The sequence below is a fragment of the Bufo bufo genome, chromosome 10 (assembly GCF_905171765.1).
Source record: "Bufo bufo chromosome 10, aBufBuf1.1, whole genome shotgun sequence".
NCBI classification, from domain to species: Eukaryota; Metazoa; Chordata; class Amphibia; order Anura; family Bufonidae; genus Bufo; species Bufo bufo.
Window position 1 is genome coordinate 67,219,632 of NC_053398.1, and position 26,038 is coordinate 67,245,669.

The 26,038-nt window shown below is 46.0% G+C and overlaps 1 protein-coding gene across 2 annotated transcripts in view; it reads right to left on the reverse strand.

The window, feature by feature from the left end:
• Positions 1–25,791, reverse strand: part of GANAB (glucosidase II alpha subunit) — a 95,591-nt gene extending 69,800 nt beyond the window's left edge. The window contains exons 1-6 of one of the 2 annotated variants that reach the window (XM_040409010.1): positions 25,700–25,791; positions 22,363–22,461; positions 15,252–15,360; positions 4,426–4,553; positions 4,177–4,356; positions 3,869–3,934 (exon numbers count right to left, since the gene is read on the reverse strand). In XM_040409010.1, the coding sequence (XP_040264944.1) occupies positions 3,869–3,934; positions 4,177–4,356; positions 4,426–4,553; positions 15,252–15,360; positions 22,363–22,461; positions 25,700–25,716 (599 nt within the window). In that variant the 5' untranslated portion in view covers positions 25,717–25,791. The remainder of the gene's footprint in view (positions 1–3,868; positions 3,935–4,176; positions 4,357–4,425; positions 4,554–15,251; positions 15,361–22,362; positions 22,462–25,699) is intronic. The other variant, XM_040409011.1, reaches the window with a different exon arrangement.
• Positions 25,792–26,038: the final 247 nt, after the last annotated feature.

Consider the following 26,038-nt stretch of genomic DNA (forward strand, 5'->3'; position numbering starts at 1 on the left):
ATTGGGTCTCTTTGCGGATGACGTAATTTTGACTCTCAGATCCACTAATCTACCATGGGCATTATCCGATCATTTGGAGAAGTCTCTTATTATAAAATAAATGAGAACAAGTCTCAAATTCTAGCCATCAAGATGCCGCCGTCGTTGCGGGAGGTGCTCAGGGGAGAATTTCCTTTCCAATGGGCTGCATCCTCTGTGACTTACCTGGGGGTTCAATTATGTTTCCCACTTTCAAGGCTCCTGTCCTGCAACTATGACATCCTGCTCAAATCCCTTCAAATCGGAACTGGATAAATACTCCAAAATAGAACCATCTTGGCTAGGTCGTATAACGATCTACAAAATGATGGCGCCACCGAAGCTATTATATTATTTCCGCACTCTAAGGCTACTTTCACACTTGCGATTCTGGGTCCGCTTGCGAGATCCGTTACAGGGCTCTCACAAGCGGCCCAGCGTTTTGATGTCCGCCTGACGATGCAGAGCCAAACGGATCTGTCCTGACTTACATTGTAAGTCAATGGGGACAGATCCGTTTTCACTGACACAATATGGTGCAATTGAAAACTGATCCGTCCCCATTGACTTTCAATGTAAGTCATGACGGATCCGTTTTGACTTAGACTTTTTTATAAAAGAATAATGCAAACTGATCTGTTCTGAACGTATACAAGCGTTTGCATTATCGGTGCGGATCCGTCTGTTCAGATACCAGACGGATGCACACCAAAGGCAGGTGTGAAAGTAGCCTAACACTTCCTATACCATACACATTACTGCAGAAATTTAAAAGGCAAATGCTCTCATCTATTTGGGGGAATAACAGTCATAGGGTAGCAGCCGCCATCTTATATTCACATAGGGAAAATGGTGGACTAGGAGTACCGAATCTCCAAGCATACTGTGAGACGATCCTTTTTAAACAGTAAAGCCACTGGTGTAGACGTGAACCTGGCATAGGGTGGATTGAAATAGAAAGGGACCTCAATTCAGACAAAACCCTTGAAGCCCTCCTCTTAACCCACGCTATCGACCCAAAACGCCCTCTGCCTCCAACCCTTCCTTTAAAAGCCTCGATCCAAATATGGATATCAGTACTTAAGAAAACACAACATATAGAGGCTAAAAAAGAGATTCCCCTACCTTTAGAAGTATTAGAATACATTATACCAGATCTATCCACGGCAATATGGAGAAATAGGGGGATACGCCTCCTTGAGGACTTCTATGATGGGAGTGGGACGAGATCCTTTTCCTCTCTAAAACCATATATGCTATCCCCAGAAATAAACAATTTGATTATCTCCGTATTTCCCAGGCATTGAAAAGCCTTTCTATCCCACTCTCCCTGTATACCTTCCTATATTTGCCAGATGGTGATTTGCAAATTACTACTAGAATGATATACAGAAGCATTTTAGGAGATCTATCTTTTACAACAAAAAAACACACCTGCTCAATTGGGAAAGGGATCTCCAGCAGACTTGTTCAAACTCGGAATGGCAGACAGCGATAAAAAATTCCTTTGGGTCTACAGCTTGCTCAAGCCTCTTGGAGGGATATCATAAGTTGTTGACCAGATGGTATTTTACCCCTGCCAGACTAAATCCATTTTATCCGAATACAACCAATAAATGCTGGAGATGTAGTAGATCCCCGGGTAACTTACTTCACATATTCTGAAGTTGTACTGCACTTAACTTCTATTGGTTATAGAAAAACTCCACCAAACCGTGACAACTTTAAAAATCAAATTATTGCCGGACTTAGCATTACTTTCTTTAGGGATAGACAGGTTTCCACACTCTCACCGAAAATTGATATGTCATATACTACTGTCTGCTAAACTTCTGATAGCTAGAAAATAGAAATCTACCCTAATCCTATCTATAGATCATGTCACTGACATGATTTCTGCTCATTGTGTATATGAAAAGCTTATTGCTTACCGTAAAAATAACCTGAGCCCTTTCACGAAATTCTGGAGACCCTGGTTAACATTGTTTCCGCTGCCACACTCGGACCTAAATTAAGTGTATAGACTGCGGTTGTGCACCTGTCATTAGAGATCTCGAGATCTGTCTCTTATACTTTGTTCCTATTACATTCCTTGATGTGACTACCTCTGGAACTCTAATTTCTGTAATGTTCCCATGTTACTTTTTTGTTGAAAAAAAAAAAATGAAAAAAAGAGAAGATGTTTGCGGCCCAGTGGTCTGGGTCTCAAAATGTCCAACTGTGTATGACGGATTGATGGCTACTGTTTGATTGTGTATGCCTCCCTCTATATAAGTGGATCATCATTTTGAGATGTCTATTCAGATTGTACTTTAGAGTAACTGGCTACCTTAAGGCCTCCTGCACACGGCCGTTTTTTTCCCCCCGTTTACTGGCCGTTTTTTGTGTTCCGTATACGGAACCATTCATTTCAATGGTTCTGCAAAAAAAAAAAAAAAAAACAGAATGTACTCAGTATGCATTCCGTTTCCGTTTTTCCGTTCCGTTTTAACATAGAACATGTCCTATTATTGCCTGCAAATCACATTCCGTGGCTCCATTCAAGTCAATGGGTCCGCAAAAAAAAAACGGAACACATACGGAAATGCATCCATATGTCTTCAGTTTTGTTTTTTGCTGAACCATCTATTGAAAATGTTATGCCCAGCCCAATTTTATCTATGTAATTACTGTATACGCCATACGGAAAAACAGAAACACAACGGAAACAAAAAAAACGGATCTGTGAAAAACGGACCGCAAAGCACTGAAAAAGCCATACGGTTGTGTGCAATAGGCCTAAGGCTGTATTAAACAGCTCGATTCTGCCGGCGATTGTCACGAGGGAGGGGTTCCTTCCCAGTAATCAGCTGTTAGCTAGCAGAGGAAACCGCTTCTATTACATGCAGCGATCTCCTCAGTGCGGGGAGGAGTGACCCTTATGCCATCGCTCATCCCCATGCTGTCCAGTTGTTTGCTGGCAGCAAATCTTGATTACACAGCTTGATCTGCCGCCAGCAAACAACGATTTTTAACCATGCTTAAAAATCTGGATAGCCCGATGAACCAGCTTTTGCTCATTCATGGGCTGCAGTATTGCTAGATCATCGCTAACAAGCGTTCATACAAATGCACATTAGCGATGATTGGCCCGACAATCGCCTGGTATAATACAGGCTTAACTGTATACTACAGAGTATAATGCTAGATTAACTGATATTTGCTTATTACATATTGTCTAAGTAGACATGATCTATTAACTGGGCCTTTTATATGAATTGTGAGGGTACTTCATTGAGGCTGTCATACTAATATTAATACTTATATTTTGCCTTCAGTAGCAATAATTACCTTTATTCCTTTTAGTACAGTTAGATGTTGATTTTGGGTATATGAACATAATTATCTGATATATATCCTTGGATTATGACAAGTTATACTCTTGAGTGGCCTATCAAATTGCTTTGGTGTCTGTCAGTATCAATAGGGTTGCATAGCTTTTAATCACTGTTTTTGTATATTTATTGAGACACAGTATGTAATAAAATAATATGGGCGTTTACTTCTATTCCTTATAAGGAGGTTGTGTAATATCTATGCATATATAACCTACATGTGGCCAAAATGTATCCAGTGTGTATGAGCACCTTAAAGGGAAATACACTGCTGCAAAAGGAGACAAAAAAAAAAAGCTAAACCCGCCACTTAAAAATGGAAACCCTCCCCAAGATTTCTACATGCATGATTGTTTCAGGACTCAAACGTCTAGGTTTAGTGTCCCCTTAAATCAGGTCTGTGTTAATCATAGGTCAAAGCTTAAAGTTCGTCAGTCACGTGTAGGAGTCAGTTTGCAAGCGGGATCAATGATTACCTAGAGAAAAGATTCTTCACTTTATGCCACATGTTACCGACAGCACTACTAACTTTAGCCGAGAGACTGGGAGGTGATGGGGGAGGAGAGGGCAGAAAGAAACGGGGACGGGGCATAGAGCAAAAAAGAAAGAAAAACACATTTCAGTTTCAATTCCCAGGTACAAAATGCCAACCCAGCACCCCAATATCTCAATGAATTTTATTCATTATCTTTCTATATCATGATTTATACAGAATGCCAGGCCAGTAATTACAACCCAATCACTAAAGAGCACACTAAATTACCAAAAACCCCATGGTACTTACGTGTCTTTCCTTTCTCTAAAGTGCTCAAAGTAAAGCAACCCACGAGAGTTTACACTGAGGACCAAATCTTGCCCTGCTAGGATATCCAATCGAAAAGGGGACCCAGTGACCAAAAGCTTGTGCTCATCACTTCCCAAGGACACCTCCAGCATATTATCATCCTGTCCAGTTACCTGCAGACTATCAGAATCGTTATCAATACACATGTATACACAAAGACCATAGGCAAGCCATTCCAAGTTCACTTACTTTTCAGGGGTAGGTGTACCCACCAGCACATCAGGAACCTGATATCGTGGTTTTAGAGGTTTAAGCTCATTGATCTTAATACGCGTCATGTTTCCATGGAGTCCAAAGACTTCCAGAAGGAGGGATACCTAGAAGGACAAGAAAGAACTGTATTATCCAATAACTAATTATCCAACGCCTCAGACACTGTATAGTGCTGAAAACCACACTGCTGCTGTGACAAATGGCACCCATCATAAAAAAAACAAAAATTTAAAGTCATAATTTAGGGACACACAAACGTGTTGCTTTTTTTTTTTTTTTTTTTACCAGTATTAAAGATTTGTGATTTTCACATTTCCCATAGACTTTCAGCCAAGACACGAGTTGTCTTGTTTGGACATGCATTTTTATTTTCTTATTGCATTATTCACTGTATTATGGTCATTTATACTGGCACACCATGGATGTTCAGGCTTTTGCATGTCTAAGGGCTCTTTCACACTTGCGTTCTTGTCTTCCGGCATAGAGTTCTGTCGTCGGGGCTCTATGCCGGAAGAATCCTGATCAGGATTATCCTAATGCATTCTGAATGGAGAGAAATCCGTTCAGGATGCATCAGGATGTCTTCAGTTCCGGAACGGAACGTTTTTTGGCCGGAGAAAATACCGCAGCATGCTGCGCTTTTTGCTCCGGCCAAAAATCCGGAACACTTGCCGCAAGGCCGGATCCGGAATTAATGCCCATTGAAAGGCATTGATCCGGATCCGGCCTTAAGCTAAACGTCGTTTCGGCGCATTGCCGGAGCCGACATTTAGCTTTTTCAGAGTGGTTACCATGGCTGCCGGGACGCTAAAGTCCTGGCAGCCATGGTAAAGTGTAGCGGGGAGCGGGGGAGCAGTGTACTTACCGTCCGTGCGGCTCCCCGGGCGCTTCAGAGTGACGTCAGGGCGCCCCAAGCGCATGGATCATGTGATCACATGGATCACGTCATCCATGCGCATGGGGCGCTCTGACGTCATTCTGGAGCGCCCCGGGAGCCGCACGGACTGTAAGTATACCGCTCCCCCGCTCCCCACTCCTACTATGGCAACCAGGACTTTAATAGCGTCCTGGGTGCCATAGTAACACTGAACGCATTTGGAAGATGGTTCCGTCTTCAAATGCTTTCAGTACACTTGCGTTTTTCCGGATCCGGCGTGTAATTCCGGCAAGTGGAGTACACGCCGGATCCGGACAACGCAAGTGTGAAAGAGGCCTAAGTACTTTTAACCGTTTTATTCAACACTAATAACACTTATTAGAAAAAATAAATAAATCACCTGTGTGACCACAGCCCAAATCAATTTAGTTTTTTTTATCTGTTTAACAATTTTCCATTTCCTTATCTAAAAAGATACCCTAATCAATTTTCAAAAAGAACACTGGGGTAGATTCATTAAAACTAGTGAAAATGAAAAATCATTTAGTTACCCATAGCAACCAGTCAGATTCCACCTTTTATTTTTAAGAGCTCCTCTGGAAAATTAAATCTGATTGGTTGCTATGGGCAACTAAGCCAGTTTTTCTTTAACACCAGTTTGATAAATCTCCCTCAGAAAGACTCAATACACTGAACCCTCCATCAGTCATGATTATTAAGTCATAGACCAAGGATCAGCAACCTTCAGCACAATTCCCAGCATGCTCCATTCATTTCTATGTGAGTTTTTACAAAAACAGAGCAAGTATGCATGCTGGGAGTTGTAGTTTCCCAACAGCTGGAGTGAGGAAGGTTTTATATATAAAAAAAAAAAAAAAAAAGGGTATATGTAAGGGTAATTTTTCACCTTTCTGCCCAGGCCATTTTTAGCATATCTGACGTGTCATTTTATGTGGTAATAACTTTAAAAACACTTACTTATCCAGGCCATTCTGAGACTTTTCTCTCGTCACATAATTTTACCACTGTCATGAAGTACAGTATGTCCAAACAAAAATACTTCAAAAAATGTAATAAATACAAAATTTACGAAAGATTTGGAAAAATTTGCAAATTTCTCTCTTTTATAATAGATAGTATACTCCAAAAATAGTTACTACTTTACATCCCCCATATGTCTACTTCATGTTTGGATCATTTTGTGAAGTTAGAAGTTTAGAAGCAAATCTCCAAAACCCACTTTTTAACCACCTCAGCTCCCCTAGCTTAAACACCCTTAATGACCAGACCACTTTTTACACTTCTGACCTACACTACTTTCACGGTTTATTGCTCGGTCATGCAACTTACCACCCAAATGAATTTTACCTCCTTTTTTTCCTCACTAAAAGAGCTTTCATTTGGTGGTATTTCATTGCTGCTGACATTTTAACATTTTTTGTTATTAATCGAAATTTACCGAATTTTTAGCAAGAAAATGTCATTTTTCACTTTCAGTTGTAAAATTTTTCAAATAAAACTACATTTATATATAAATTTTTCTCTAAATTTATTGTTCTACATGTCTTTGATTAAAAAAAAATGCAATAAGTGTATATTTATTGGTTTGCGCAAAAGTTATAGCGTTTACAAACTATGGTACAAAAATGTGAATTTCCGCATTTTGAAGCAGCTCTGACTTTTTGAGCACCTGTCATGTTTCCTGAGGTTCTACAATGCCCAGACCGTAGAAAACCCCCACAAATGACCTCATTTCGGAAAGTAGACACCCTAAGCTATTCGCTGATGGGCATAGTGAGTTCATAGAACTTTTTATTTTTTGTCACAAGTTAGCGGGAAATGATTTTTTATTTTATTTTTTAAAAAGAAAAAAAAAAATCATGTCTCATATTCCACTAACTTATGACAAAAAATAAAAACTTCCATGAACTCACTGTGCCCATCACGAAATACCTTGGGGTGTCTTCTTTCCAAAATGGGGTCACTTGTGGGGTAGTTATACTGCCCTGGCCTTTTAGGGGCCCTATTGCGTGAGAAGTAGTTTGAAATCCAAATGTGTTAAAAATGCCGTGTGAAATCCTAAAGGTGCTCTTTAGAATTTGGGCCCCTTTGCCCACCTAGGCTGCAAAAAAGTGTCACACATGTGGTATTGCCGTACTCAGGAGAAGTTGGGCAATGTGTTTTGGGGGTGTATTTTTACATATACCCATGCTGGGTGAGATAAATAGGTCAAATGACAACTTTGTATAAAAAAAAAAATATGGAAAAAGTTGACTTTTAGAGAGATATTTCTCTCACCCAGCATGGGTATATGTAAAAAGACACCCCAAAAACACATTGCCCTACTTCTCCTGAGTACAGCAATACCACATGTGTGACACTTTTTTGCAGCCTAGGTGGGCAAAGAGTCCCAAATTCCTTTTAGGAGGGCATTTTTAGACATTTGGATTCCAGACTTCTTCTCACGCTTTAGGGCCCCTAAAATGCCAGGGCAGTATAAATACCCCACATGTGACCCCATTTTGGAAAGAAGACACCCCAAGGTATTCCATGAGGGGCATGGCGAGTTCATAGAAGAATTTTTTTTTTTGCCACAAGTAAGCGGAAATTGATTTTGTTTGGTTTTTTCTCACAAAGTCTCCCTTTCCGCTAACTTGGGACAAAAATTTCAATCTTTCATTGACTCAATATGTCCCTCAGCGAATACCTTGGGGTGTCTTTCCAAAATGGGGTCATTTGTGGGGTGTTTGTACTGCCATGGCATTTGAGGGTCTCCGCAATCATTACATGTATGGCCAGCATTAGGAGTTCTGCTATTCTCCTTATATTGAGCATACAGGTAATGAGATTTTTTTTCCGTTCAGCCTCTGGGCTGAAAGAAAAAAATGAACGGCACAGATTTCTTTATTCGCATCGATCAATGTGGATGAAAAATCTTTGCCAAAAAAAAAAGAGGGGAAAGGCGTCTGCCAGGATACAGGAGCTCCGCCCAACATCCAAACCCACTCAGCCCGTATGCCCTGGCAAACCCGATTTCTCCATTCACATCAATCGATGTGGATGAATAAATCATTGCCGGGATTTTTTTATATATACAAAGTGTTTGCCAAAGCATATGAACACCGCCCCTCAGCTCATATGCCTCGGCAAACGTATCTTTACTGCAGAGGAGAAATCTCGTCTTGCAGCGCCGCATACACCGACTTTTGTGTAATCTGACAGCAGCGCAATGCTTCTGTCAGAATGCACATCAATGCTGCAGCTCGTACATCGGTTGGTCCACCTAGAAGGTAAAAAAAACAAACACAAAAAAGAAAAAACCAGGCCGCAACGCAATAAATTTATTAGCATTAAGTTTATATAACATTTAAACGGAACATTAACTTTTATAAACTTTATTTAACTTTTTGAACAGAACATTAACTTTTTTGCTTACCGGTGATTTTTTTTACATTTTTATAGGACAAACCTCTCCTTCCCCATGGGACAATGTGCAAAGCGCAAATCGCCCAGAGATGTGGCGAAGTACATTATGCACTCTGTCCCAGGTGAAAGGAGAGGTTTGCAGCAGCTGTGAGTGAAAAGGCCCTAACAGCCCTGTGTGCCTGTCCTGTGTAACGCAATCCCTATGCTAAGTGTACCTGTGTGTGGTACTTCCGGAAACACTCCCCTAAGCATAGGGCAGGGTGGTCAGGGCAGTCAGGACAGAAATAGCGGGTGTCACGCCTTATTCCACTCCTGCTACAGACACGACATTTTTTTCGGGGTGGCGGTCGGTTTGAGGGACCAGTAACGACACTGGGGAAATGTCGCTCGTGTAGACGGCTCACTACACTGGTGGTTGGGGCCACGGAACCTCCTGGATACAGGAGGTTCTCGATGATCTCTTCCTGAAATTTGAGGAAGGATCCTGTTCTCCCAGCCTTACTGCAGAGAACAAAACTATTGTACATCGCCAATTGAATTAAATATACAGACACCTTCTTATAGCAGCGTCTGGTCCTGCGGGAAAGTAAATCAGGAGCCAACATCTGGTCATTGCAGTCCACCCCTCCCATGAGCAAATTATAGTCGTGGACCGAGAGGGGGCTTTTCAATGACACAGGTTGCTCGTTCAATTTCAATTGTCGTGTCTGCGTGAATGGAGGAGAGCATGTAAACGTCACGCTTGTCTCTAAATTTCCCCGCGAGCAGTTCTTCGTTACACAAGGCAGCCCTCTCCCCCCTTGCAAGATGGGTGGTAACGAGCCGTTGGGGGAATCCCCGGCGACTAGGTCGAGCGGTGCCACAGCAGCCAATCTGTCCTAAAAACAAATGCCTGGAGAGGGGCACACTTGTGTAGAAATTGTCCACATAAAGATGGTACCCCTTGCCAAATAAGGGTGACACCAAGTCCCAGACTGTCTTCCCACTGCTCCCCAGGTAGTCAGGGCAACCGACCGGCTCCAGGGTCTGATCTTTACCCTCAGACTAGAAATTTGTGCGTATAGCCTGTGGCCCTTTCACAGAGCTTATACAATTTGACCCCATACCCATAAGGGACTAGTCTATGCAGATGTTTTGCTCAGGGGTATACAAATCTGCAAATTTGGTGTTAAAGTGGTTTATGAGGGGCCGAATTTTGTGGAGCCGGTCAAAAGCTGGGTGGCCTCTGGGACGAGAGGTGCTGTTGTCGCTAAAGTGCAGGAAACGCAGGATGGTCTCAAATCGTGTCCTGGACATGGCAGCAGAGAACATGGGCATGTGATGAATTGGGTTCGTGGACCAATATGACCGCAATTCATGCTTTTTTTGTCAGGCCCATGTTGAGGAGAAGGCCCAGAAAAGTTTTAAATTCGGAAACTTGGACGGGTTTCCACCGGAAAGACTGGGCATAAAAGCTTCCCGGGTTGGCGGCTATGAATTCAGTGGCATATCGGTTTGTTTCTGCCACGACTAGGTATCAGTAGGAGGGACACTATGCAAACGAAAGAGCTCCTCCTCCTCGGGCTATACCCCCAGGCTCCAGCAGGAGAAACTCAGGCGTTGCAAAAGCAGTAGTAGAAAGAATCCAAATAATGGAAATCATCAAACCAAGGCCCAGATGCCCAACCACAAACAGAACAGATCCCCTCCTGCAGCAAGCAGAATGGGCGGGAGCTGTGTCCCCCAATGGAAACAACGAGAAAAAGATTTTACAGGTGAGTTTCACAAAAAATCTCCTTTTCTCATACATTCCATTGGGGGACACAGACCATGGGACGTCCTAAAGCAGTCCATGGGGTGGGAAAAAACATCAACACCGCCAGGAAAAAAACGGCCAACTGTCAGACAGGAACCACAGCCTGCCGTCTTGGGCTGCAAGGTTTTGCATCAGCTGAGGCCAGCGAAAGTAACTGGCAGAAGCACGATTGCGTCTTGCCCAGGAAGCTCCCACCGCCCCAGTGGAGTGATCGGAAATCCGCGACGGGGGAACCTTGCCACGAGCGCGATAAGCCGCAGCGATAGATGAGCGGATCCATCTCGCCACAGTGACCTTGGAGGCCGCCAGGCCCTTACGAGGCCCCTCTGGAATCACAAAGAGGGAGTCTGAACGACGAAAGGAGGAAGTAGCCTTCAGATACACCTTCAGGGCCCAGACCACATCCAAGAAATGTAAAGCGCGCTCCTTAGGGTTTGCCGGAGAAGGACAAAAGGAGGGCAGAACAAGATCCTCATTAAGGTGGAAAGGGGATACCACCTTGGGCAAAAAGGATGGAACAGGACCGAGTACCACTTTATCCTTATGAAAAACCAGAAAAGGCTCCTGGCAGGAAGGAGCGGCCAGCTCCGATACTCGCCCAATGGAAGTTATGGTCACAAGGAAGACCACCTTCCAGGTAATCAGAGTCAGGGAGACCCCCTCAAAGGCTCAAAGGGAGCTGACTGAAGAGCGCGGAGCACCAAATTGAGATCCCCCGGAGGCAAAGGGGGGACGTACGGAGGAGCCGAACGCACCACCCCCTGCAGGAAGGTCTTCACAGGACCCAGGAGAGCGAGAGATCTTGGAAAGAAGACCGCTAAGGCCGAAAATTGGCCCGTTAGGGAGCCCAGGGACAGCCCCAGCTCAAGGCCAGACTGAAGGAAATAAAGAATCACCAGAATGGAAAAAACGAAGGGGAGGGAACCTAGAGTTCTCACAGAAAAGCAGGAAGGCCTTCCAGGTACGGGAGTAAATCCTGGAGGAAGCTGACTTCCTTGCGCTAACCATGGTTCTAACTACAGAATCCGAGAACCCCCTCTTCAGGATGGAGGTTTCAACAGCCACGCCGTGAAACGAAGAGACCATAAATTCCGGTGGAAGAGCGGTCCTTGAGACAGGAGATCTTCCCTGTCGGGAAGAGGCCATAGGGCGTCTGCCAGCATCCGGGCGACGTCCGAGAACCATGCGCGACGAGGCCAATCCGGGGAGATGAGAATTGACGGAATCCCTTCCGCCTCGATCCTGCGTAGAACCTTCGGCAGCAGAGGAAGTGGAGGGGAGACATAAAGGAGGCTGAAGTCCTTCCAAGGAGCCACCAGCGCGTCCCCCTCGTGCGCCTTAAGATCCCAAGGGCTAGCCAGGAACACCGGAACTTTGTTGTTGAGCCTGGACGCCATCAAGTCCACATCTGGACGGCCCCACCGGTGACAGACGTCTTCAAATACGTCTGGATGCAGAGACCACTCGCCTAGATACACCCTGTTGCGGCTTAGGAAGTCCGCTGTCCAGTTGACGACTCCCGGGATGTACACCGCCGACAACAGCGGAACATGAGACTGCCCACTGCAGGATCCTCCTCACTTCCTGCATCACCGCTCGGCTGCGGGTCCCACCTTGGCGATTGATGTAAGCCACAGCCGAGGCATTGTCTGACTGAACCCGCACCAGACGGCCGACAAGGAGAGGAGTCCAATGGGAGAGGGAGTGACAAACCGCTCCCAGTTCCAGGATGTTGATCGGGAGGCGGGATTCCGCCTCTGACCAAACCCCCTGGACCGTGAGGGATCGGAGAACGCCGCCCCAACCCAGGAGACTGGCATCTGTGGTGACAATCGCTAAGAGACCGGGAGAAAGGGGGGGGGGGGGGGGGGGGGGAGAGAAATACCCCAAAGTGGGCGGAGCTAGCAACGAGCAATGAAAAATTAGCAATTTTCTATACGCTACTCCTCCCACAGTTTTAGGAGTAAAATTAACAAACTTTGCACACTTGTTCGGCACATAAGCTGCCCCCCGAAGATCCCATTTTTTCCCCATAGACTTTCATTGGAAAATTTTAAACTTTTGCCACTCGTACAGCTTTTAAGTTAAATTCGCCAAACTTGGGTCACTTAGTCATGGGGTCAACCTGAAAATTTCTGTCACATTTTGGGGACTCTAAAAAGTGGGCGGAGCCACAAACAGCCAATCAGAATTTCCCTATTGACTTCAATGAGAAAATTGAAATTGCTGCCATTCTCACAGTATTTAAGCCAGAGTACCCAAACTTTGCACCATTGTTCAATGGGTGACTGAAGTTAAAATGTATGAAAAGTGGGCGGAGTCTACGACAGCCAATCAAATTTCAGCCATTAGTTTAAATGGGAAAATTTAAAACTGCCGCTGCTCTTAGACTGTTAATGGCAGGGTCCTGAAACTTGGCACAGTTGGTCACTGGAGGACTGTGAGAATGTCTGTCTCATTTTGGGGATGCTAAAAAAGTGGGCGGAGCCACAACTAATCAGGTTTTCCCTATTGACTTCAATGAGAAACCTTTAAAAAGCTGTCATTCTCACAGTGTTTAAGCCACAGCACCCAAACTCGGCAGGGTGGATCAGTGTGTGACAAAGGTTAAAATTTACAAAAGTGTTGGCGGAGTCTACAACGGCCAATCAAATTTTAATCAGCTGTTTTAATGGGGAAATTTAAAACGGCCGCTGCTCTTAGACTTTTATTGGCACAGTCTTCAAACTTGGCACAGTTGGTCACTGGAGGACTGAGATTAAAATTCAAAAAAGTGGGTGGAGCCACCAACAGCCAATCAGATTTCAAGCCAACATTCTGTGGTTTCTTCAGAAACTACACCGTCTAGTGTCAATATGAACTTTTATTCTTTCTTGTACTGCTCCTACAAGTGCACTAGAGGCAGAGCTTTACAGTGAAGTTCTCGCAGCCTCTACTGAGTGACAGCTGTAGCACCTAACTATAAAGGGCTGCGAAGCAGTACAATACAGCGCTGCCTGGGCCATAAGTGTCAGGCAGAACAAAACGGTATGATTGTCTTGCTCCCCTCGGCTCCTACTTAGTGTTGTCAGCAGCATGCACAACTGCTGACAGACTGACTGACTATTAAAGGGGTATTTTAATGCAAGACAATTATACTCCAATAGCAACCCTTTTCACATACACTCACCTAAAGAATTATTAGGAACACCATACTAACACTGTGTTGGACCCCCTTTTGCCTTCAGAACTGCCTTAATTCTACGTGGCATTGATTCAACAAGGTGCTGATAGCATTCTTTAGAAATGTTGGCCCATGTTGACAGGATAGCATCTTGCAGTTGATGGAGATTTGAGGGATGCACATCCAGGGCACGAAGCTCCCGTTCCACCACATCCCAAAGATGCTCTATTGGGTTGAGATCTGGTGACTGTGGGGGCCATTTTAGTACAGTGAACTCATTGTCATGTTCAAGACACCAATTTGAAAGGATTCGAGCTTTGTGACATGGTGCATTATCCTGCTGGAAGTAGCCATCAGAGGATGGATACATGTTCTCATTCTGTTTACGCCAAATTCGGACTCTACCATTTGAATGTCTCAACAGAAATCGAGACTCAGGCCAGGCAACATTTTTCCAGTCTTCAACAGTCCAATTTTGGTGAGCTCGTGCAAATTGTAGCCTCTTTTTCCTATTTGTAGTGGAGATGAGTGGTACCCGGTGGGGTCTTCTGCTGTTGTAGCCCATCCGCCTCAAGGTTGTGCGTGTTGTGGCTTCACAAATGATTTGCTGCATACCTCGGTTGTAACGAGTGGTTATTTCAGTCAACGTTGCTCTTCTATCAGCTTGAATCAGTCAGACCATTCTCCTCTGACCTCTAGCATCCACAAAGCATTTTCGCCCACAGGACTGCCGCATACTGGATGTTTTTCCCTTTTCACACCATTCTTTGTAAACCCTAGAAATGGTTGTGCGTGAAAATCCCAGTAACCGAGCAGATTGTGAAATACTCAGACGGGCCCGTCTGGCACCAACAACCATGCCACGCTCAAAATTGCTTAAATCACCTTTCTTTCCCATTCTGACATTCAGTTTGGAGTTCAGGAGATTGTCTTGACCAGGACCACACCCTAAATGCATTGAAGCAACTGTCATGTGATTGGTTGACTAGATAATTGCATTAATGAGAAATAGAACAGGTGTTACTAATAATTCTTTAGGTGAGTGTATATACACATTTCAGGGCAGCGGTGGTGAATGGTGGTTGGGGCACTTTTTTTTTTGTAACCAGAACAGAGTGGCGGGGACCAGATGAGAATGGATTTCTTTACAGGTACCTCTGGCTGAGGGGCAAAATATAAAAAGAAAAGTGGACAACCCCTTTACAATTATAATGGAGTGCCACTGTGAATAGAGATCTGGGCTCCCAAACAAATTTTATCCAAATAATTATATTGTGACTAGTGGTGTGAGCTGGACATTTACATATACAGATTTCATACACAAATCTGGAGGATTTTTTTTTCTTTTAAAAGGAAAAAACATTTCCCTTTACTTTCCATCTTGCAAAATAAATTTAATATCCTCAGATCATTATGCAACAACCACAGAGATGATGGCGCTGGTCATGCATCTTCTCGCAGTGCAGTTAGGTTTCAATCAGAGCCGCTATTCCCCCACAGATGTGTGCCCAACTTTCATGTCTGTATGTCTGACCGCTCACCTGGGTCTTGTCATTAATGAGCTGGATTTCAAGTTTGTCCGCAGTCAGTTTTGTGCTTCCCAGCAAAGCACGATACAGAGAGGATCCCGGCTCCAGCTTGCGTTGACGGCTAGAAAGAAATAACAATTATAGTCATTTGGATCTAATGATGCAAATTATGAATGAAATCAAAGCTCTGATACACTTAATACAATGAAAGGACTGCTGCAACCAGAGGGGTCACAAATAGTCAGCACTTTCCTCTTTTATGTCTGTATAACTGGTTGAAACAACACCGTGGCAGATGAGGACTCCAGCCTATCACTGTTCACATCCGAAAGTATAGCTTGAGCAAGGTAAAAGGAGATTTTTGTAAAACTTACCAGTAAAACCTCTTTCTCGCTCTTCATTGGGGGAGACAGGAACCGTGGGTATAGCTATGTCCTCTAGGAGGCGTTGACACTAGTAAAAGCTGTTAGCTCCTCCCCTGGCAGCTATACCCCCTCCAGCCTGGGGAGAGAGCTTCAGTTTGTGTACAAGCAGTAGGAGAGGCAAGTTAACCAACGAAAAAACGTGGAACACCAACAATGTCAAGGAACCACAACTGGGTTCTAATCAACACTGCCGCAACTGTGGCCGGACAACAATACTGGGTGGGTGCTGTCCCCCCCAATGAAGAGCGAGAAAGAGATTTTACTGGTAAGTTTTACAAAAATCTTCTTTTCTTGCCCATATTTATTGAGGGGGGGGGGGGGGGGGGACACAGGAACCGTGGGACGTCCAAAAGCAGTGCACAGAAGGGGGTACGACGATAACGACATCAGACCCATGGTAGCAAGCGTCCCTGCAGGCATCTAAGAAACTGCCATCTGCAAGATCATGCGGCCCAAGGCAGCGTCCACCGGTGCATAAGTATGCACCAGGTAGAATTTGTGAATATGCTTAAGGAGGACGAGGTAGACGCCTTACACAACTGTGCAGCCGAAGCACGATTCCTCCGAGCCCAAGATGCGCCCACCGCTCTGGTGGAGTGAGCAGTGACACCTAAGGGTGGGATCCTGCCCCAGGAGCGGTATGTCTCCGCAATTGCAGCCCGAATCCAACGTGCAATTGCCACCTTGGAGGCCGCCAATCCCTTGCGAGCACCCTCCAGAATGACAAAAAGAGTCTGTACGCCGAAAGGAACTGGAGGCTGCTAATAATCTTCAGAGCCCTGATAACATCCAAATGGCGTAACTCCTTTCCTTTAGGCCTCTTTCACACGACCGTATAGCATATTCAATGTTTTGCAGTACGTTTTTCATGGATCTGTTGTTCCGTTTTTTGTTTCCGTTGGGTTTCTGTTTCTGTTCGTTTTTTCCAGTAATTACATAGAAAAAAAATTGGGCTGGGCATAAAATTTTCAATAGATCGTTCCGCAAAAACGGAACGGATACAGATGCATTTACGTATGTGTTCAGTTTTTTTTTTTGCGGACTCATTGACTTGAATGGAGCCACGGAACGTGATTTGCAGGCAATAGAACATGTCCTATCTTTCAACGGAACGGAAAGCATACGGAGTACATTCCGTTTGGTTCCGTATAGGGAACGCAAAAACTGCCCAGAAACGAAAAAAAAAAAAAAAAAAAAAAAAACTGTCGTTTGAAAGAGGCCTTAGGGTGTGAAGGAGAGGGACAGTGAGGGAAGAACAATTTCTCGTTGATATGGAAGTCAGAAACCACCTACAGGAGAAGAGGATGGGCCAGAGAACCGCCTTATCCTTGAAAAGAACCAGGAAGGGTTCTCTGCAAGAGAGCACCGCCAACTCGGACACCCGTCAGATGCATGTGTAGCCACAAGAAAAAAATTACCTTCCAGGACAGGAGTCTGAGTGAGATCTCCTGCAAGGGCTCAAGGGAGAAGTCTGGAGCGCTGAGAAGACTATATTCAGATCCCAAGGTGGTAGAAGAGGACGGTACAGAAGAACCGTATGGGCTACTACCTGAAGGAAGGTTTTTATGGCCCAGGGAGGCCAGGGGACGCTAGAAAAGCTGTGTCCCCCAGGACAGAAAGCGCCGACACCTGACCCTTCAAGTAACTAAGGGCTAACCCAAGGTCCAACCCCGATTGTAGAAAGGACAGGACCGTGGGGAGAGAAAAATGGAATGGAGGAATGTCCCAGCTTTCACAGAAGCCCAGGAAGGACTTCCAGATCCTATAATGGATCCTGGGCGATGCAGGCTTTTTGGACTGAATCATAGTGCGGATGACGTCCGCCGAAAACCCTCTCCGCGTCAGAATGGCGGTTTCAATAGCCACGCCGTCAAACGAAGAGACCTTAAATGCTGATGGAAGACCGGACCCTGAGAAAGAAGGTAGTCTCTGAGTAGCAGCGACCAAGGGACGTCTCCTAGCACTAGGTCGGCGTACCACACACGACGGGGCCAATCTGGAGAGACTAGGATCGCCCTCCATCTAGATCTTCCATAGACCCCCTGTATGAGTGGGAAGGGAGGGGGGAACACAAAAGTATGGAGAACTCCTGCCAAGGGGATATCAGGGCATCCACGCAGCATGCTTCCAGATCTCTTGCTCGGGAGAGAAGGAGGGAAGCTTTCGTGTAGTGGGAAGGATTCCTATAGAAGGAGGGATTTGGTGGACGCCACAGTCCACCAGTCGGGACCGGAGCATGTCTGGAAATGGACGGCCACCAAACGAATACCCCGTGCAATGCAGATGAGGGAAAGGTAGTAACGCAGAAGCTACCAAGGCTTTCGGGGTGGCTCTGAACCATGAGCCAGAGGAGAAAAAAGACAGGAGAAGAATGGGCTAGGTCTAAGCCCATTCCCCATCTGATACTGGCGCTATAAAGAAGTAGCCAGGAATATATTGGCTGTGCAAAAACTCCGCCTGAGGAGGAAGCCAGGCAAGGGGAGTCACACTGTATTGCTAGCCCTATGCCCCAGCAGAGGAGGGGCCACCCGCAGAGGCCACCAAATGCAGTGCTAGAAGAATCCACCACCTGACGAAGGAGCTGTGCATTAAGAACCCTAGTATGTAGTGGTAACACAAATACCACTCCCCCAGTAGTAGCCAGCGCTTGCCCGTCAGCACAAAACTGAGGGGGAGGCCTGAGACTATCCTGTAGTAGCCATATACCATACTGCTCCAGTGAAGTAGAGCTACCGTAAAAACTCTACCTGGAAAGGGGCTGAACAGGAGCAACCCTCGAAGCTAGTGCCAGGGTAGGACCCCTACCTGAGGGGGACGCCCCACTGCAGCCACCACGAACTTGAGCATTAGCGTAAAAGCTGCACCTGTGGAGGAGAACACGCTGTAGTAGCTAAACCAGAGTGCAAGCATAACCACCTTCCCAGAGAAGGAGGAGTGATGGATAGAGAATAGAGAGTCAGTGAAAACACTCGACTCGCTGGAATGTACTCACCATATTATGCGCAATGGTGTACGCACTACGTATTGATGCAGACAATATCATTACCGACTGGAACAGAGAAGACCCATGGAGATGGGGGGGTCCTATAGGACACATAAGTGATGCTAGGTAACCCCTTCAGAAGGCAGAGGATGACATAATCATGCCCAAAACCAGCACCAAAGAAAAGAAGAATACAATGTGGAATAGCCACTTGCAGCACCCATATACCACTAGATAAAGAGTACCAGGTACCGACTGTTGCTACGTCCCACTTGTGAAATAAGCTTAGGCATCTTAAGATGTTTAATTATTCCCCTGCTAATGGATCACCTGTGGAAGAGGGTAATGCAACAGGAAGCACGGTGATGTGCAACACTCCGCCTATGGAAAGGGATAGCGCGACAGTCGGGACCATATCCAATGGTAGTGCAATTACCCCACCTATGGAAGGTGGTGCATACGGCAAGTACTTAAGCCAGTGGTAGGGAAAATACTCCACCTATGAAGGGGGGTTAATGCCCACGGCAGGAACTAGTGCATATGGTGAGTCCTGTACCCCGTGGGAGTGCAATTATTGCACCTAAGTAAGGGAGTAATGCCTACAGCACACATTGTAACCAGTGATAATGTCTTCACGCCACCTATGGAAGGGCTAATACAACGGCAGGTACTGGACCCAGTGGAGATGCAATTCCGCCACCTACAGAAGGGGGAAAATATATACGTTCGGCATTGAAACCAGTGTTAATGTACTTAGTCCACCAATGGCAGGAGACAATGTATAAGGCAAGTACTGTATCCCATAGTAGTGCAATTACTCCGCCTATGGAAGGGGGTAATGCATCCGACAAGTACTGCTGGCTACCGTAGACGCAATCTTGGAGATTGCTTCGGATTCATGTCAGGGTCTGAATCAGTGTCCCCCCCCCCCTCCTCTCGGACTGACCCTCTCCTGGGAGGGAGGGCGTGTCTGAGCGTGACCCAGGGAGGAAGGGTGGGGGTGCGGAGATATTCAAGGAGAAAGTCGACCTGCTGTGGCCCACTTGCACGTAGGTCTACCCCTCAGAATATCGCCTCTGGCAGTTGCGGACTGCGCAGGTGGGGACTTATCAACCAAACTACCCGGAGGGTGGAATGGGAACGTCTAGAGGCCCATCCATCGGATTGCGCCGGCAGTGCATTATCAACCAAACGACCCCGGAGGGTAGATTGGGAAGTTCCAGAGGTGCTCCACTGGATTGCTCAGGTGGAGAATAAAATCAACCAAGCGACCCCAGAGGGTGGATTGGGACATCCAGAGGTCTTCCATTGGAATGCGCAGATTGAGAATTATGAACTAAACGACCCAGGAGGGTGGATTGGGAACTGTCAGAGGTCCTCCGTTGGATTGCGCAGGTGGAGGATTATCGACCAAACGGCCCCGATGCTCGCTCGGACGTCACTGGGCTCGGCGCATGCCCAGTGACAAGGATGAAGCTCCTGCCCTCAGTCTCCTGCAGATCGCACTGGCGCAGCCCTCAGTGGGTACTGCGCCTGAGCGAGAGTTCGTTCGGCCGTGAGGGAGGAGGAGGAGAGGGATGAGAGGCTGTGGGTGGTTAGGCAGTCGGAAGGAAGGCGTTTTGGGCACTGTAAGAGGGGCGTTACTGGGCACACTAAGAGGAATAAAACGCCCCTCTGGGCACCTTCGGGTTTAATTTACATAATCATAAAAGTCGTTTTTCTCATAAACTACTGGACGGATTACAAGATAGAAGAGCACAGCCGATTGAAGGTAAGCTGTGCTGCATGACTGCTTTAAAATCCGATTTTGGGTTAGGGGAGGTGACAGAATCCCTTTAAGGAAGTCATGACAATTAAAAGTCAAACCATGTGTTTCATCTGTTTGTACCAGTTGCCGATGCAGGAAATCAACTTTTGAAAAATACGTTAGGTCTCTTAGTTTTATAGGGTGGCATAAACATACACAATCTTTGCAGGGCCGCGTCAGTATTGCGGCCCGCAAACAGCGGGTCCACAATATACGGGCACCAGGCGTTTGTGCACTTCATTACGAATGCAGAATCCGGAAGGTGCGGAATGGAGGCATGGAACGTTCGTGCCTCCACATCACAAAAAAGTAGTGCATGCCCCAATGCAGGTGAATGGGTCCGTATCCGCAGACGGTGGGTGGGCATGCTTTCAGTGCCTGTGCAATGCGGACCGCATCTTTCAGTCCACAGCACTGGCTCAGCCGGCACACGATTGCGAGCAGGATCCCTAAAGCAGTTTTTTTTTTTTATGTACAGATTACTGGTATGCCCTGGTCAAAAATGTTCGCTTGTCTGCATTTGCTTAGCGATAGGCCAGAAAATCTGGTAGAGCTGTAGCATGTGCGCTTGGCAGCTGATGGCATCTGTGTTGGTCCCATGGTCATATGTGCCCACATTGCTGAGAAAAATGCAAATGAGCCTCTAAGAGCAACACTTGCATTTCCGTTACACCTAGACGCTCTGCTCTCTCTGCAACTGACACACCCTGATTGGCAAGGCCAGGTAATGAAAATGTAATCACACCTGGCCCTGTCAAAGTACAGAAAGCATGGCGGTTGCAGAGAGAGCAGAGCCTTTAGGTGTAACGGTAACGCCCCTATTGCTCCTAGAGGCTCATTTGTAAAATTTTATTTCCTGCAACAGCTGGCACTGAAGCTGTTGTAAAGCTACAAATCCCAGCAAGCTCCATTCATTTCTATGGTGTTCCAAGAACAGCCAAGTATGTATGCTGGGAGTTGTAGTTTGACAACAGCTAGAGCATTTGTGACCCTGGTTTGTGGCCTCAACACACAGACAAAGGAAAAGTGGGTCAGGAACAAGATAGCCGTCATCTATTTCTGCTAACTCCACCATAAGCAAACATGTTTGGTCAAGCATGGATAATTACTTCAAAATGGGGAGAGGAAAATAAATTCTCTGCCAGACAACTCTGGCCATGGTTTTCTATCAGAGAAATCCAATTTACCACTGGGGAAAACGTCAGGCGCCCCCTTAGGGTACTTTCACACTTGCGGCAGAGGATTCCGGCAGGCAGTTCCGTAGCCGGAACTGCCTGCCGTATCCGTCAAAACGTGTGCAAACTGATGGCATTTGTCAGGCGGATCAGGATCCTGATCCGTATGACAAATGCATTGAAATGCCGGATCCGTTTCTCCAGAAAACGGGTCTTTTTTTTTTTTACATTTTTTGTGGTCTGAGCATGCGCAGACCGCAATGCCGGATGCGTTTTGCCAGAACACTCGGGGCCAGATCCGGCATTAATGCATTTCAATGGGAAAAAATGCTGGCATTCCGGCAAGTGTTCCAGAATTTTGGATGGAGATAAAACTGCAGCATGCTGCGGTATTATCTCCGTCCTGAAAAGGCAAAAAGACTGAACTGAAGACATCCTGATCGGATTACTCTCCATTCAGAATGCATTGAGATAAAACCGATCAGTTCTTTTCCGGTATAGAGCCCCTAGGACGCTGGAAAAGAATAACGCTAGTGTGAAAGTACCCTTAGTTTAGATCCCCGTCATCTGTTCTTGTGCCAATACTGGCACCAGTACTTCCCTTGTAGCCATTTTGCAGGACCATCCCCTTCTCCTGCCCAGTTTAGTGGGTGTAGTTGCTGTCGCCTTCATATGCTAATGACACCTATGGTACAAATGTTAGTTCTTCACACTCAATACTTGAGTCACTGACCTGCAGAATGAGCTCTGTTCACATGTCTTGAAGTTGCTCCTATCAACACTCAGGACAGGAGTAAGACAGACCGAGAACAAGAGGGCAAGTCCAAGGAGCCTATAACGAGAGAGAAAAATCCCATGAGACGCTCAAATATCAGCCAGGAAACAAACACACAATGGGGGAAATATTGTCTCATTCTATGAAGAGGCGTCTGCTGGTTGCTACTGGAAATAGAGTTCTAGAATGTGGCGAGACAGCTGGTTGTTCTGCACATTGCCTGGATGACACCAGAATGCAAACCGCCCCAACAAGCCCTGTGCCGATACTGAGCCTGCAAGGAATGCTGGGAGATTTCAGCTCTGAACTGGAACACTAGATGTAGCCAATGACCATCTACCAGTTTCACCAAGTTCCTGAACTGTTTACACAGATTATACACAAACTGTAAAATGGTCAGACTGGTCTGAGGCAAACATGCGGCAATTTAAAAAAATATATATAAAATTTTTTTTTTAAAAAAATCACATGCACAGACTTGTGAGCAGAACTGACCGTCATAAAACACTGACCCAGTCGGTACTGGTGAGAGGAGATACAGCCGACACACAAACCGGGTGTTTAGTGACCCTTTAAAGAAAAATAAAGCAGTAATGCTATAGAGATGCATGGCTGCTTCACAGATCTATGCATCTCCATGGCAAAGACTGTAGCTATCTCTAAGGGTATGTTCACATGGTGGCTTTTACAGTCAGAACTGGATATGAAGTGGTTAAAAGGGTTATCCGGTTATTTTATTTTTTTACTCTCATAGCACCCACATTACTTTTTTTGTTTACCTTACAGGGCAAGCGCTGTGCTCCCAGTCTAATTATGTTGTGGGCACTTCTAGGTTCACCTGCCTTACATTAGGCACATGATCCTAGCCCGGTTTCAACCTACTATGTTCACCAGTTGCACCTGTGCAGACGGCTCCTAGCTCCCAAGGTTGCCTGACTGCGCAGGCACAACCCCTGCACACTGTGGGTGGAAACCGGGCTAGGATCACATACCCTGTGTACGGCATGTGATCCTAGAAGTGCCCGCATCATAATTATACCAGGGAGCGCAGCGCTTGCCTAGTAAGGAAAAAAAAACTCATCAGAATGCCATTCTTACTGGTGTGGGCGAGAGGAGACTAAAAAAAACAAACCAAAATGGATAACCCCTTTAAGCTCCGTTAATAAACACCTGGGGTAGTAGCAGCAGCAGTTGACTTATAGGGGAACATTTATTAAAACCAGGGCTAAAGAAAACTGGCTCAGCGCAATTCACCGACATGTGAATAAGGCCATATTGTAATCTTCGTGTTTCCATGGTTACGACCACCCTGCAATCCAGCGGTAGTCGTGCTTGCACACTATAGGAAAAAGTGCCGGCCTATACGCACTCCTGTGGTTCTGACTGTCAGAGAGGTTGGCGCTTTTTTCTACAGTGTGCAAACACGGCCATCACTGTTGGATTACAGGGTGGTCTGTAACCATGGAAACAAGCTGGGTATAATGTAATGGAAAAATTTATCCAGCCACTAAAGGAAGCAATATGGACAACCAAAATACATTAGTAAGTGCCTCGTATTCATTTCCTCTACATAATAAATGCCATTTGCTGAAGTGAGACAACCCCTTTAAAGGAATTAGCTTCCGCTGGGACCACGTCCGTCAGACCATCATCAAAAGAGGTGGGTTTATATTAGTGCATAATATACAATGGGGGTCCTCATATATGTCTAAAAGCGCAGCTAAGTATGCTTTCATTACATCCGGTCCGTTCTATCATCATCACAACAGTTGCAGATCGGTCCCATACATCTGAAGGGGGTTGTCTCTGTCACAACAATGGATTTCTGCAAACCTCATGAAGATGAAGGAAGCAGCAGAAGAATACCCCAGCCCTTTACATCTTTAAAGGGGAACTCCAAGAGAACGGATTTCCCACTGGAAGGGCTCAATAACTGGATCGCCACCCTCCGCTGGAGAACTGCCAGTGTCACCTGCATTACTAGGGACAGGCTAGTGGCACCCCCACATTAGATGGCCCCAGTACTGGTGTGTACTGGCCAGGTTACTGCCAGGTCTATGCTCTCTTCAGTCATACTAAGGCTCCCAGACAGTTCTGTAATAGGTTACTGTTCACTGTCAGAATAGTGCAGCATTTAGAATGTATCACAGAAAAAAGATGCAAAACATCCTGCACGATATGATGGTTAATATGTGGATGTGCACAGAAAATAATGCAAACATAACATATGGACTAAGCCTCACTCTTAGGGTACTTTCACACTAGCGTTATTCTTTTCCGGCATCGAGCTCCGTCCTAGGGGCTCAATACCGGAAAAGAACTGATCAGGCATATCCTAATGCATTCTGAGAGCAATCCGATCAGGATGCATCAGTTCAGTTTTTTTGCCTTTTCAGGACGGAGATAATACCGCAGCATGCTGCAGTTTTATCTCCGTCCATTTTTCCCATTAAACTGCATGAATGCCATCCGGCCCCGAATGTTTTGGCAAAACGGATCCGGCATTGCAAAAAAAATAAAAATAAAAAATAAAAAAAAATAAAAAAAGAGAAAAAATAAATAAATAAAATGAATTAGAAATGCCAGATTCGTTTATCCGGATGTCACCGGAGAGACAGATCCGGCATTTCAATGCATTTGTCATACGGATCAGGATCCGTCTGACAAATGCCATCAGTTTGCATACGTTTTAACACATCTGCCTGCCGAATCCTCTGCCGCAAGTGTGAAAGTACCCCAATGATAGAGTCTGACACATCTGTGCCCACCTACCCAGTGTGCGCTGCTCCTCCCACCATTTGCTGTTGCACATGGAGGTAACTAGGAGCAACACACTATATGTGCGGGGTCTGCGCTCCTGAACATGAATGCATAACGGCATAGGCAGGTTTAGGTAGGACCCGCCTGAACTGGGAGCACCTTGGCGCTGGGTAGGTGGGCACAGATGTGTTTTGATCAGATTTTATCATTAGAGTGAGGGCTTAGTCCACATGTAGTGCTTGCATCTATTACTATAGTGCATTATTTTCTGAGCATTTAGAATATGAAAGCTTCCCACACAAGCGACATTTCTCCCACTGCTCCGCTTGGTCACCACCAGGCCACTGGACGGGGGAAGGGCAGCCATTGCTTTCCCTGGTAGATGACTGCTAAGCGGACCGCCGTGCTCAGCGCTCTACACCACAAACCCTCCATTAACTAGAATACAAAGCAGCTACAGCCGACCACATCGCACCGGGTGCCTTCCTTCCCTCCCAGTCAGCGCCGTCTCCCCCTATATCGGGCCCGCTCTCACCTCCACGCCACCGCCATCTTGGAGCCGCTCTAACCTCCGACCCCCCTGCCAGTAGCCGGCTCTCTGACAGAAGCCACGCCCATTGCCCAAACGTCATCGCAAGCCCTAAAGCGCTGTCCGAGACACGTCAACGCGTACCATTGGTCGGTAAAAGCTCGACCAGGAAACGCCACGCCCACACCAGCGGCTGCCATGACGCGACTACCTGGCAGTGTGTAGAACGAAGATGTGGGCCGGGTCATGTGACCAGGAAGACGATGGGCGGGAAAGGCGAGGAAGAGTCAAGACAAAGGGTTGTTTCAGAAGGTAGGACGGTCACCTGGTTTCCAGTGCTGCAGC